Below are 12,327 nucleotides of genomic sequence, written 5' to 3' on the forward strand. Positions count from 1 at the left end.
GAAATTTAGGTTTTGCCTATAAGGAGGGTTATCGTGTGGCAACCTGGGGTGTAAATGTACAGTGCACTTGCCTGCTGTGTGCTAAATTGTATGTGGATCTGTTGCTGTGCACTAAAACTTCCATAGTGCGCTTAAGACTTACTGCTGTTTGAATCAGCAGTAAGTGAAAGTGCTCTACAGAACTTTCACTATGTGGTAGTAGGGTCCACACGGTCAATTAGTGCATGGAATGCTGAAGTGCTGTAGATTTACAACCCAGGTTCCTGGGTATTAATTCTCTATCTAGACGTATCCAACAATGGGAGATTTGCCTGAGTTTGGATTACAGGATTTAGTCCTCTGAAAACAAGTAGATTTTTGTTTCAAGTATCCAAAAGGTAATTATAAGTGAGAAAATTAATTAAAAATTATGCCATATACATTGACAGTGACCTTTTAGTATTCTAAAATGTAGATATGAAATAGGAATGTATTGAAAAACACAAGAATATGACAGAAATAAGGACAAATGAATTTAAACAGAAGAATAAATCTTATAAACTCTTAATGAGTGTAACTGCTGGAATCGACATTTGTCATTATGCAGAGTTCTTCATAGGATATCGTTGTGCTTTTTTTAAAACACGTTGGTATGTCTTCATATTGTATATAAATAAGTAAAAATGCTTTATGATTTTTGGTTTAAAAACTACTTATTGTTTTTATCTCCTTTTTATGTAGATTACAAAAGTGTGCAAATTCAACAAAAGATACCAAAGTGAGAGGTAAGTACAACAATGCTAATTTTTGCCAACATGAATTAATATTTGCTTGACGAAAGGTGGTAAAGGCAATGGATATAATATTTTTTTTCAGATCTTTTAATGTGTGGTGTGGCTTATCATCATGCTGGTATGGAGATATCTGATAGAAAAATAATTGAAGGAGCTTTTACTATGGGAGACTTACCAGTACTTTGTAAGTAAACTTAAACTTTTGAAAATCAAAATGTTGTTACTATATTTTTTCTTTTTAAATATAGTGAGATTCATATTTGGAAAAAGTAAATGTTATGATTCTTTCACTTCTTTTTATGTCATGAAATCCATGATGATAGAGCAGAGGGGGGCAAACTATGGCCCATGGGCCACATCTGGCCTCATGGGACCGTCCTACCCGGCCCTTGAGCTCCTGGCCGGGGAGGCTAGCTCTTGGCCCCTCCACTGCTCTTCCCCGTCCCCTGCAGCCATGCCGCCGCGCAGGGAGCTTGGCTTGCACCCGCCCACCTCACAGGCTTTCCAATAAGCCAGTCCTGCCGCTCTGAGCGGCATAGTAAGGTGGCGGGGAGCGGGGCGGGGGTGGGGTGTTATATAAGGGGCAGGAGGTCCCAGGGAGCGGTCAGGGGACAAGGAACAGGGGGGGGTTGGATGGGTCAGGGGTTCTGGGAGGGGACAGTCAGGGGATGGGGAACAGGGGGAGTTGGATGGCATGGGAGTCCTGGGGGCCTGTCAGGGGGCGGGGGTGTGGATAGGGGGTGGGGAAGTCAGGGAGCAGGGGGGTTGGGTCCCCAGGGGGCAGTTAAGGGTGTGGGTTGCGGGAGGGGGCGGATGGGTGGATGGGGCGGGGGCCAGGCTGTTTGGGGAGGCACAGCCTTCCCTACCCAGCCCTCCATACAGTTTCGCACCCCGATATGGCCCAAAAAGTTTGCTCACCCCTGTGATAGAGGGTATGGTTCTGCAGCCTGTATATGAGTAGGTCAATTTGCTTCAATAAGTATTTAGGACATTTTAAGTGCTACTACAGTATAAATGATACTAATACTCAGATGAGGCTGCATGACTGGCTCTGTAATTTAGGGTTTGATCCTGCATTCTTCTTGCGTTCATAACTCCCATTAACTTTAGTTTTTCTTTTCCCTTCAAAAATAAATTCTGTTCAGAATATTACTTCTTCATTGAGGAAGAGTAATTCCAGTTGAAAATGGAAAGCCAACTCTTTAGTTCTAATCATGTTATCCTATTCTTCTTAAAGAAAATGGACTAAACGTGAAAAATATTATCTAAATATGACAAATTCTTCAAGTAAATCAATACACTTGTGATTTACTCAGGGGTGAAAGTAACTTAAAGGATTTACTGGTACGCAGGGCCACCAGGCTCCTGGGCAAGGTGTGGGTTGGGGGCAGCTTTGGGCCCCGGAAGGGGTGGGGCCTCAGGCGGAAAGGGCAGGGCTGGGGCAAGATTCCCCCAGCCAGCCCTTCAGTGCTGCCTGGCCTGTGCTGTCCGGGGCTCTGGCGGTGATTTAAAGGGCCTGGGGCTCTGGCCACTGCCTTGGTAGTGGCTGGGAGCCCTTGGCCCTTTAGATCGCTGCTGGAGCCCTGGGGCTCTTTAAATCACCGGGTCCTGGAGAAGCTGCCCCTTTTCTTCCCCCTCTCCCATCAGTAGCCCTGCTGGTATGGTGCTTAAAGCGCTGCCATGGCAGCACTTTAATGTCAGCTGTGTACCGGCCCATACTGGCAGCCACTTTCTTACCAGTACGCCGTACCAGCTTACTTTCACCTCTGGATTTACTAATATATCTTTTGTGTTTGACGCTGTCACAACTGTGTGATAGGCGGCCAGACCTAGTAGTCAGACCCTAAAGTCCACAGTTACAAGACAGGAGTGAAGAATCAGTTGAGTTGGGATACTGGGAGATCAGAATCAGGAGACAAACTAGAGATCAGAACACGAGTCGGGAACTAGAGTCAGGTTGGGTCAGGATACCAGATGTAAGGATCCGTGGACTAGAACCTAGGTCTGCAGACCTTGGGATAGCTGACATTCTCAGAGTACCACGGGGAAGGCTTGCAGAGCCACATCCAGGGAGCATTGTGGAGAGTAGACATTGCTGGAAGTACCTCCCAAAGGATCCATAGTGAGAGTACCCTGCAGCCCTCTGATTGATGAAGCGCACTATTTAACCCAGGCAGGTGCCCCAGGAAGTTGTCTGGGCAACCACACAGACTTCTGGCCTGCTTCAACTCCAGACTTCACCTCATTTTCTGGTCTCTGATTCTAGCCTGACCTTGACTCTTGCTTATTGAACCGAGCTCTAGCGATTCCTCTGATCCCTGTTCATTGACTTCCATCCTTGACACGTGGACCCCAGCCCAGCTGTGATTGCTAGGCAAGACTGCCTACAGCCTGGTCCCTTACACCAGGGAGTCAGGAGCAGGAGACAAAATGGAGATCAGGAACCACCAGTCAGGTACCAGGAGTCAAGCAGGTCAGAATGTCAGGAGATCAAGCTGGGCAGGCAAGCGGGAGTAGGTAGTGGGACAAGACAAGGGGGTGAAGCCTTGTTTTTCAGATGGTTTCCTGTTGCTGTCTTAAGTAGGGCCAGTGGACCAAACAGTCACTTGGGGACTCCACAAATCAGACCTTAAGGGCAGAATCTCACCATTGGGGTGGGCTTCGTTGTTCTCATGTCGGCTATTGCCAGATTACTACCATGTGGAGGGTTGGAGCCTGGTTGCTCCTATTCAGAGTGGATTAAGCTTTTGTGGTGCTTGGGGGGCCCTGGGCCAGAGCAGTCCGCCCCCACCCCTGCACTTCTGCTGGGGAAATGGAGTTGGGGTGCAGGGGCTTGCCCCACTGTGCCTGCCTGACATTCCTGCTGGGGAGTGGGGTTGGAGCATGGGGACTTCCGCTGCTCCCCGGCAGGAGCACCAGGCGAGCAGAAAGGGGCAATTCTCTGCACCCTGACTCCGCTTCCCAGCAGGAGCGTGGAGACCCCCATTTTTCCAGGGCCCCCCTACTGGTCTATTGGCTAATCCGCCACTGCTCTTATGAACCTTGAGGGCCTGGAGTTTGAGACTGGTGGGTCATGAAAAATACATTATTGTGAGAATAATTATTTTAGTACTGTAGATGTGCATGTCACTTTACAGGCAAATTAAAAGACCTGAAAACTGTCTTTAAGTATACCAGTCACTACAAAACAGGATGAAGTCATGGCTATATTCAAACAGTTCCTGAACTATTTGTATTGAATGATTAGCAATTACTTCAGTGTGAGTTTTGGAGCATGAGGAATGAAAGATTGAACCCTGATTTACCTGTAAATGTTATCAAATATTTAAATACAAATACTTTGGATATATTTAGTTTTTAAGGGAGCATTTGACAATACAGAAATCATGATCAGATATACTGCAATACTGTATATGAATGTGTATACAGATTATGGGCCAATCCTATGAGTTCTTCAGTGCCCTTTCCTCCCATTGACTTCATTAGAATTGAGAGTGCTGAGGACCTCACAGAATTGGGCCATATATTTGCTGCTTTATTTAAAATCTTGCTAGTATTCCGAATACTGTTTGTTATTAAATTAATATGCTTTAATCTGATTCAGTTACTACTAGTACCTTAGCTATGGGAGTAAATTTACCTGCACATCTGGTAATTATAAAATCTACAATGCACTATGTTGGAGGAATGTTTCAAGAGTACAGTGAAACAGATATTCTGCAAATGATTGGGAGAGCAGGGAGGCCTCAAGTAAGTTAACTGTGTATTTTATATTAATGCTTTCTAAATCTGGATTAGTAAAAGCTACAGTATACACTTGACGAGTTTAAAAAAAAAAAAAAAACAACCCCCACAATTTAAGGGATAGCATTTGCTTTTTAAAGATTTATTGGTAAGTGAATTATTGAGTTAAAATAATACTGAACAAAGAGAACTGTGTGACACTGTAGACAGATCAGTGGAGATTTCCATTGATCTATGTGCAACTGTAGTCCAAAAAGCAAACAAGATGTTAGATTGCATAAGAAATGGAAAGTTGAATAATATGGCAAATATTATTATACCTTTTATATAAATCGTGCAGCTTCATCTGGAATAGTGTGTGCAGTACTGAGAAGGATATCACAGAGCTGTTGCATATTATTTAAATAGAACTAAAAGTTTTTGAAAATTATCTGATTATTTGTGTTTTATGCTAAAAATCACACGGGTCATATTGTGTCTCCCTCAACCACTGGTTTTCAACCTGTGTTCTGCAGAACCCCAATTTCCAAAGGGATCCACACCTCCATTAGAAACTTTTAAGAGGTCTGCAAATTAAAAAAGGTTGAAAACCACTGCCCTAGACTGTTTCTAAATGGATTAAATAATGTATTGTAGAATGTTACATGTTAGTAGACATTCCTGTACCTGTGATGATATGATCTCATTCTACCAGAGCTGTGGCAGCCTCTTTTGCTTGCCTTAAGCAAGTCCCTGTTACTGAAATTTCCAGTGCTGCAAAGTGGAGTTCTTCGAGTGCTTGCTCATGTCCATTCAAATGTAGGTAGGTCTGTGCTTGCCCCGAGCACCGCCACTGGAAAATTTTCCCTCGGTGGTATCCATCAGGTCAGCTCTGCTGCCCCCTGGAGTCGCATGCTCCTAGCGCCAGTATAAAGGGTCCTGCTAGGACCCGCAGCCCTCTCAGTTCCTTCTTACTGCCTCTGACGGTCACTGGAACTACCTTATCCTTGCAATCTGCAAGTACACCCTCTGTGGACTTTTTCAACCCTATATTGTATATAGTTATCTCTTGTTGTTAGTAGTTAAGTTTCTGTTTTTAGATAGATTAGCGGAGTTAGTCTCTGCCTGGTGCCGGGGCATGCCTCAGTCTCCAGGTTTTAAGTCTTGTGCCTCGTGCCACAAGCCTATGTATGTGAGTGACACCCATTCCAGTTGCCTTAAGTGCCTGAGGGGAGCTCACATACAAGAGCGTTGTAAGATCTGTAAAGACTTCAGGCCCTGCACTGAAAAGGATAGACACACCAGACTGAGGTTTATCCTAATGAAGGCGGCGCTAAGGCCTCCATTGGCACTGGACCGCTCGGACTTGGCACCAAGCACTTCAGCCTCAATGAGGCGTGCTCTGACTACTGTTTGAGATTCTCAGCGCTGCTCTTCATCACTGGCACTGAGAAAAGATGCTCCTTCTGCCTCTCGAGAGCCTTGGCACCATGCACCATCTCCGGTGCCAAAGAAAAGTGCTCTGGTGAGAGAACCTCAGTACCACACTCTATCGAGGAAGAAATAGAAGAAGACTGATAGTGGTCCATCCCCATCCCCAAGGTTGGCAGGGCAGGGAGACACTAGTAGAGTGTGAGTACCGTTGAGTCCCGTACCAATGAACTCACCTCTGCAGCAGAGCCACTGGAGATACTGTGTTGACAGAACAATAGACATCAGACACGTTTGCTGCAATGAGAGACGTACTCTCACTGCTAGTACCAGCATCTCCAGCTATGCAGGAGCTGACAGCAGCAGCACTAGTGGGAAGGACCTCAGAGGCACTGAGGGCCCAGGTGCCTTCAAAAGAGAAACGGGCCATGATGGCCCATTCCTGGTCTCCTCCCTCTCAGCACTGCTCGCTGGCACCAATCAGCACCGCTCCTGCCTGGTCTCCAGGAGGGGAGTTTTCGGAAACAGAGTCAAAGGATGAGTCATGCAACTCTTGCAGGAGCTAGCTCCGTCACTCCAATTAGCACTGTCTGGCCATGGACCCAAGCCAAGGCATCCCATCCACAGTTTGGCCCCCGGAGCAGTGGCAGATGCAGTTCAATGGCCATTCTGGAACCCCTGGGCTTTCCAGCCAATGCAGAGGACTCATTGCCGAGGGTCCTACTCCGTGGTGTCTGAGTTCAGAGCACTTCCACCGCTCCACTCAGAGCGGGACCCAAGCTGCAGTACCGAGGCCGGTGCCAAATACCAAGAGCCAGCACCTTGAGACCTGTCTGGTGCTGAGTGTGAAGAACAGTTCCCCCTACCAGTGCAGGCTTCCTCCTCCTCTTCTCGTGATGAGGCTGTGGTAGGAGTGGATGTAGCACCTTCCTAGGATGACTATAAGGCTCATGAGGAGCTCCTTAAGAGGGGGCTCAAAACCTGGGGATCCAGGTAGAAGATATCAGGGAGTCTTCCCATGCCCTGGTAGACATTCTAACAGTCACAGCACATCAAGAATGTCATTGCCCCTTAACAAGGCCATTATGGACTCCAGCAAGGCATTATGGCAGGTCCCAGCATCTCTTTAGCCAACAGCAAAGAAAACTGAAAACAAATACTTTATCCCAGCTAAGGTTTGTGAGTTTCTTTTACACATATCCGCCACTGGGCTTTTTGGTTGTGTCAGCAGCCAGTGAGCGGGGACAACAGGGGCCAACCCCCAAGGTCAAGGATGCCAAAAAATTAGACCTTTTTGGCAGAGATCTTTTCAACAGGTGGCCTCCAGCTCAGGATCATGAATCAGCAGGCATTCCTGGGCAGGAACAGTTTAAATTTCTGGGACTCCGTGCTGAAATTTAAGGAGTTATTACCCCAGGAGTCCAGACAAGAATTTGCAGCTCCTGTGGAGAAAGGCAAATCGGTGCAAAAACATCCTTGCAAGCAGCCTTGGATGCTGCAGACTCTGCAGCCCAATCTATGGCCTTAGCAGTGGCAATGCACAGAAGCTCAATGCACAGAAGCTCAATCCTCAGGCCTGCTGCATGAGGTCCAACAGACCTTGCTGGATCTTCATTTTGTGGGCACATCACTCTTTTCTGAGCAGACTGACTCCAAGCTGCACAGCCTAAAGGACTCAAGGGCCACCCTGAAGTCTCTAGGACTTCATACACTGGCGTCCACAAGGAAACATTAAGCCTCAGTTGGCTGCTTGATTCTTCCCACTGCCTGCCTGGCAAGACTACCACAGGGAAAGAGCAGGAGCTTTAGGAGAAGACCTCTGCCCCAGTCCTCGTCCTCGTCTATGCCTTGCTTTCCCTCCCCCCCCCCCAACACTCTCGGAGGTCCAAGCAGGCCTTTTGATGGGACGCTTGAGGACAACATATCAGGATAGAATTTGGATCCAACCTATCCAGTTTTTGTGGACCATTTATCCCATTTCAATGAGGCATGGGCCCGCATTACAACAGACCACTGGGTGCTAAGCATAATAGCAGTGAGATACACTCTTTAGTTCAGTTATTCCTGCCCTTCTCATCCGTTTTCAGGGACCTTTCTCATGAGTAGCTTCTATCCCAAGAGGTGCAGTCACTCCTAAGGGTGGAAGCCATGGAAGAGGTTCCACCAGAGTTAGAGGGCTGATGATTCTACTCCTGATATTTCATTATCCCGAAAGCCAACGGTAGTCTCAGACCAGTTCTGGACCTGTGAAAGCTCAACAGATATATGAAGAAGCCAAAGTTCTGCATGGTCTCCTTGGCTTCCATCATCCCTTCCCAGGGGACTACACAGCCCTTGATTTGAAGGATGCTTGCTTGCTTCTATATCTCGATCTTTCAGGAACACAGAAGGTTCCTCAGGTTCATCATGAACCATGTGCACTACCAATTTGCAGTTTTCTCGTATGGCCTGCCAGCAGCCCCTCGAAGTGCATGGCGGTTGTTGCAGCCTTCCTGAGGAGACAAGGAGCTCAGGTCTACCATTGCCTTGGTGACTGGCTGGTCAGAGGTCAGACCAATGGCCAGGTGGAGGCTGACATAAAGTTAATCCAGTCAACATGCAGGACTTGGGTCTACTGATAAAAGTGCAGAAGTCTACCCTCTCCCTGGTTCAGAGGATAAAGTTTATTGGGGCGATCCTCGACTCTGTCCAAGCCAGAACCTTCCTCCCAGAAGCAGGGTTCCGAGCAATAGTGATGCTTATAGAGAACCTCAGACATCATCCCATCACTACAGCGAGGAACTTCTTGAGCTCCTGGGCCAGTTGGCCTCATGCACATATGTGGTGCAGCATGTGAGACTTCAACTAAGACCTCTCCAGGCATGGCTGGCATCTGTATACTCGCCAAACTGACACAGTCTGAACATAGTTATCACAGTTCCCTGTCAGTGATCACCTCTCTCAATTGGTGGTTAGACCTGCTGACCCCAACCATCAGTGTCTCTCATTACAGATGCTTCAGTGATGGGCTGGGGTGCTCTTCTGGGTTCCCTCAGAACTCAGAGCCTTTGGTCTCCGGAAGAGCTCTCGCTACACACATCAATGTCTGGTAGCTCAGAGCAGTTTGCTTGGCATGCCAGGCATTGCAGCCCTATTTGGCGGGCAAGAACGTGTCAGTTCTCACAGACAACATGATGGCGATGTTTTATATCAATTGGCAGGGAGGAGCATGCTCCTCTCACCTGTGCCAGGAAACACTTCGCTTGTGGGAATTCTGCATAACCACTCGATTTACCTCCAGGCCTCCTATCTGCTGGGATCATAGAACAAGCTAGCGGATCACCTAAGCAGATCTTTCTCCAACCGCATGAGTGGTCTATTTGTCCATATGTTGTGAAAACCATTTTCCAGAAGTGGGGAACTCCCCAGATAGCTCTGTTTTGAGACAAAGCACAACAGGAAGTGTCTCCGATTCTGTAGCCTCCTGTGTCACAGCCCTAGATCTCTCGCAGACACTTCCTCCTCCCCTGCATGGATCATCTCTTCTACGCGTTTCCTCCCATTCCTCTAATACACAAGGTCTTGCTGAGAATCAGAAAGGACAGAGCATGGGTCATCCTCATAGCCCTGCCTGGCCCCACCAGCATTGATTTGTCACATTCTTAGCCCTTTCGGTGGAGATGCCAATTCTTCTACCTCTGTATCCAAACCTGACCTCTTAAGACAAGGGCCACCTGCATCACCTTCATCTCGAGTCCCTTCATCTGACAGCCTGGAAGCTCCATAGCTGAACCCCTTAGAGCTAACATGCTCGGGGCAGGTTTGCAAGGTACTTTTAGGGAGCAGAAAGCCGTTCACCAGAGCTACTTACCTGACAATGATGAAAAGGTTCTCAATCTGGTCTACACAGAAGCATATTTCATCTATGCTATCAACAATACCATTTATTCTAGACTGCTTACTACACCTAAAACGACAAGGTCTAAATAGGTCATCTGTCCGTAATCTCAGTTTTTCACCCATGGATGAATGGCCATTCCGTGTTTTCAAACACCATCTGTAATTGGTTCCTTAAGGGCCTTGAGAGATTGTACCCCCAGGTCTGGCAACCAATCCCTCCCAGGGATCTCAACCTGGTATTGTCAAAACTGACAGGACCTCCATTTGAGCCACTGGCAATATAGTCTCTACTCTACCTGTCCTGGAAGGTGACCTTCCTGGTGGACATTATTTTTGCCAGAAGTGTCTTAGAGATCCGGCCCCTTACTTCAGAACCACCATAACAAGGTATCCTTCAAGGACAAGGAGATGGTATTCTAACTACATCCTCATCCAGCTTTCCATCCAAAGGTGGTTTTTCAGTTCCATAGTAACCAGGATATCTTCCTAACGGTCTTCTATCTGAAACCACATGCCAACAGAGAAGAACAGAGGTTCCACTCGCTAGACATCAGATGTGCACTGGCTTTCTACATAGAAACAACTAAGCCATTTTAAGCCATTCACTCAACTATTCATGTCCTTTGCAGACAGGATGAAAGGTCTTCCTGTCTCAACCCAGAGAATTTCATTGTGGATCACATCCTACATCAGCACATGCTATCACCTGGCAAAGTCCCTGCCCCAGCTGCCCTGACAGCACATACCACAAGGGCCTAAGCATCTTTGGCAGCATTTGTAACACAAGTTCCTATCCAGAACGTTCGTAGAGCTGCAATATGGTCGTCGGTTCGCACTTTCACTTTTCACTGCCCTATCACCCAACAGGCTAGAGATGATGCTGGATTTGACTGAGCGGTGTTGCAATCAGCAGGTCAATAAACTCTGAATCCTCCACTTGCAACTGCTAGAGAGTCACCTACATTGAAATGGACATGAGCAAGCACTCAAAGAAGAAAAATAGTTACTAACCTTTCCATGACTGTTCTTTGAGATGTGTTGCTCATGTCCATTCCAAGACCTTCCTATCTACCCCTCTGTTGGAGTTGGCCAGCAAGAAGGAACAAAGGGGGTTGTGGGTCGGCAGGACCCTTCATACCGGTGCTATGAACGCGCAACCACAGGGGGCACCAAAACCGACCCAATGGATACCTCTGAGGGAAAACTTTCCAGAGGCGATGATCAGGGTGAGCACACACCTACCTACATTGGAATGGACATGAGCAACAAATCTCTAAGAACAGCAGTTGTGGAAAGGTTAGTAACTGTTCTTTATGTTCACATATTTAGTAAACATTATTCTCTCAATTTGGCTTCTAGGGCAGATGTTAGATAGCACAGCAGTGCTTCAATCACTATTCAGTTAGGAGTCTGTTCCCTCTTTTAGGTTATTTTAAGTACTGTTTATAAAACTACCCGTGAGTGGAAATACACATAGCCATTTGAACAAGAAATGAAGGTTACTTACTTGTAACTGGAATTCTTTGAGATGGCTCTGCATATTCACACTTTCCTCCCGTCTTCTGCTCGCTCTTAAGGTCCTATTGTTCTGTATTTCTGGGTTGGTGGCGGAAGGAACACAGGTGGTAGAGGGCGCTGCACCCTCTTATATAGCCTCATCCTTAGAATATTGAGAAATGCGGAGAGGAGTAATAGGGAGGGTTGCGTGAACATTCTAACAGACGCTGCTTGGAGAAGGTTCTACTATTAGGCACCACTAGGAGGCGCAATACCCATAAGTGTGGGTAAGCGGAGCCATCTCAAAGAACTCCAGTTACAAGTAACCTTCACTTTTTTGAGACTTTGGCCATTAGTATATTCCACAATCCAGCCTCCTTCCCCTGTGCTGTAGAGTCTTGTATAGTTGGAATTCTCTGGTGGTGAAGGAACTAAGTGATGGTTGGCCCACTCTGTATGCTGTTGGTAAGGGGCATGAGAACACTTCGGGCATGTGTGCCTCCCAATGGACGCTGCTGGACAAAAGACTCCGGTTTCAAGTTTCTGGAGCGCACACAAACGATAATTGGAATATATATGTGGACAAGACGTCTTTAAGAACTCCAATTACTGTACATATAAGTAATTCTTCTTTCCTTTGTCCATTTAAATAAAGGATACATGATTTTGGTGCTAGAGCTCCTGATTCAGAAAGATACTTAAGCATATGCCTAACTTTAAGCAGGTGCTTAAATTCTTATATTGAATCGGGAAGAGTTATTTGATTAAGGGCTGTTTTCATATGTACCACATTCAACAATCCAAATGAAAAAACTAGTTGATTTTTGTATGGGAATTTTCTAATATACAATTAGCTCTATATTTCCAGTTTTGAACAAAGCAAGTGGGAAAGTGAAGGTTGGGTGCCGAGTACATGAGGTAACTTGATAGTAAGTAGTGAAGTCAGTAGGGAATTTGGTGTATCTCTTAATGGTTCATTTCCAGGCTTTTTAACATTTGGCAATAATTAACGAGATTATCAGTG

The 12,327-nt window shown here is 46.5% G+C and overlaps 1 protein-coding gene across 1 annotated transcript in view; it reads left to right on the forward strand.

Annotated features, from left to right (window-relative positions):
* The window catches only part of HFM1 (helicase for meiosis 1), a 108,534-nt gene that overhangs the window by 36,016 nt on the left and 60,191 nt on the right, over positions 1 to 12,327 (forward strand). The window contains exons 12-13 of the mRNA XM_077824684.1: positions 721 to 764; positions 856 to 957. Coding sequence (XP_077680810.1) covers positions 721 to 764; positions 856 to 957 — 146 coding nt within the window. The remainder of the gene's footprint in view (positions 1 to 720; positions 765 to 855; positions 958 to 12,327) is intronic.

The sequence above is a fragment of the Eretmochelys imbricata genome, chromosome 8 (genome assembly GCF_965152235.1).
Source record: "Eretmochelys imbricata isolate rEreImb1 chromosome 8, rEreImb1.hap1, whole genome shotgun sequence".
Lineage (NCBI taxonomy): Eukaryota > Metazoa > Chordata > Testudines > Cheloniidae > Eretmochelys > Eretmochelys imbricata.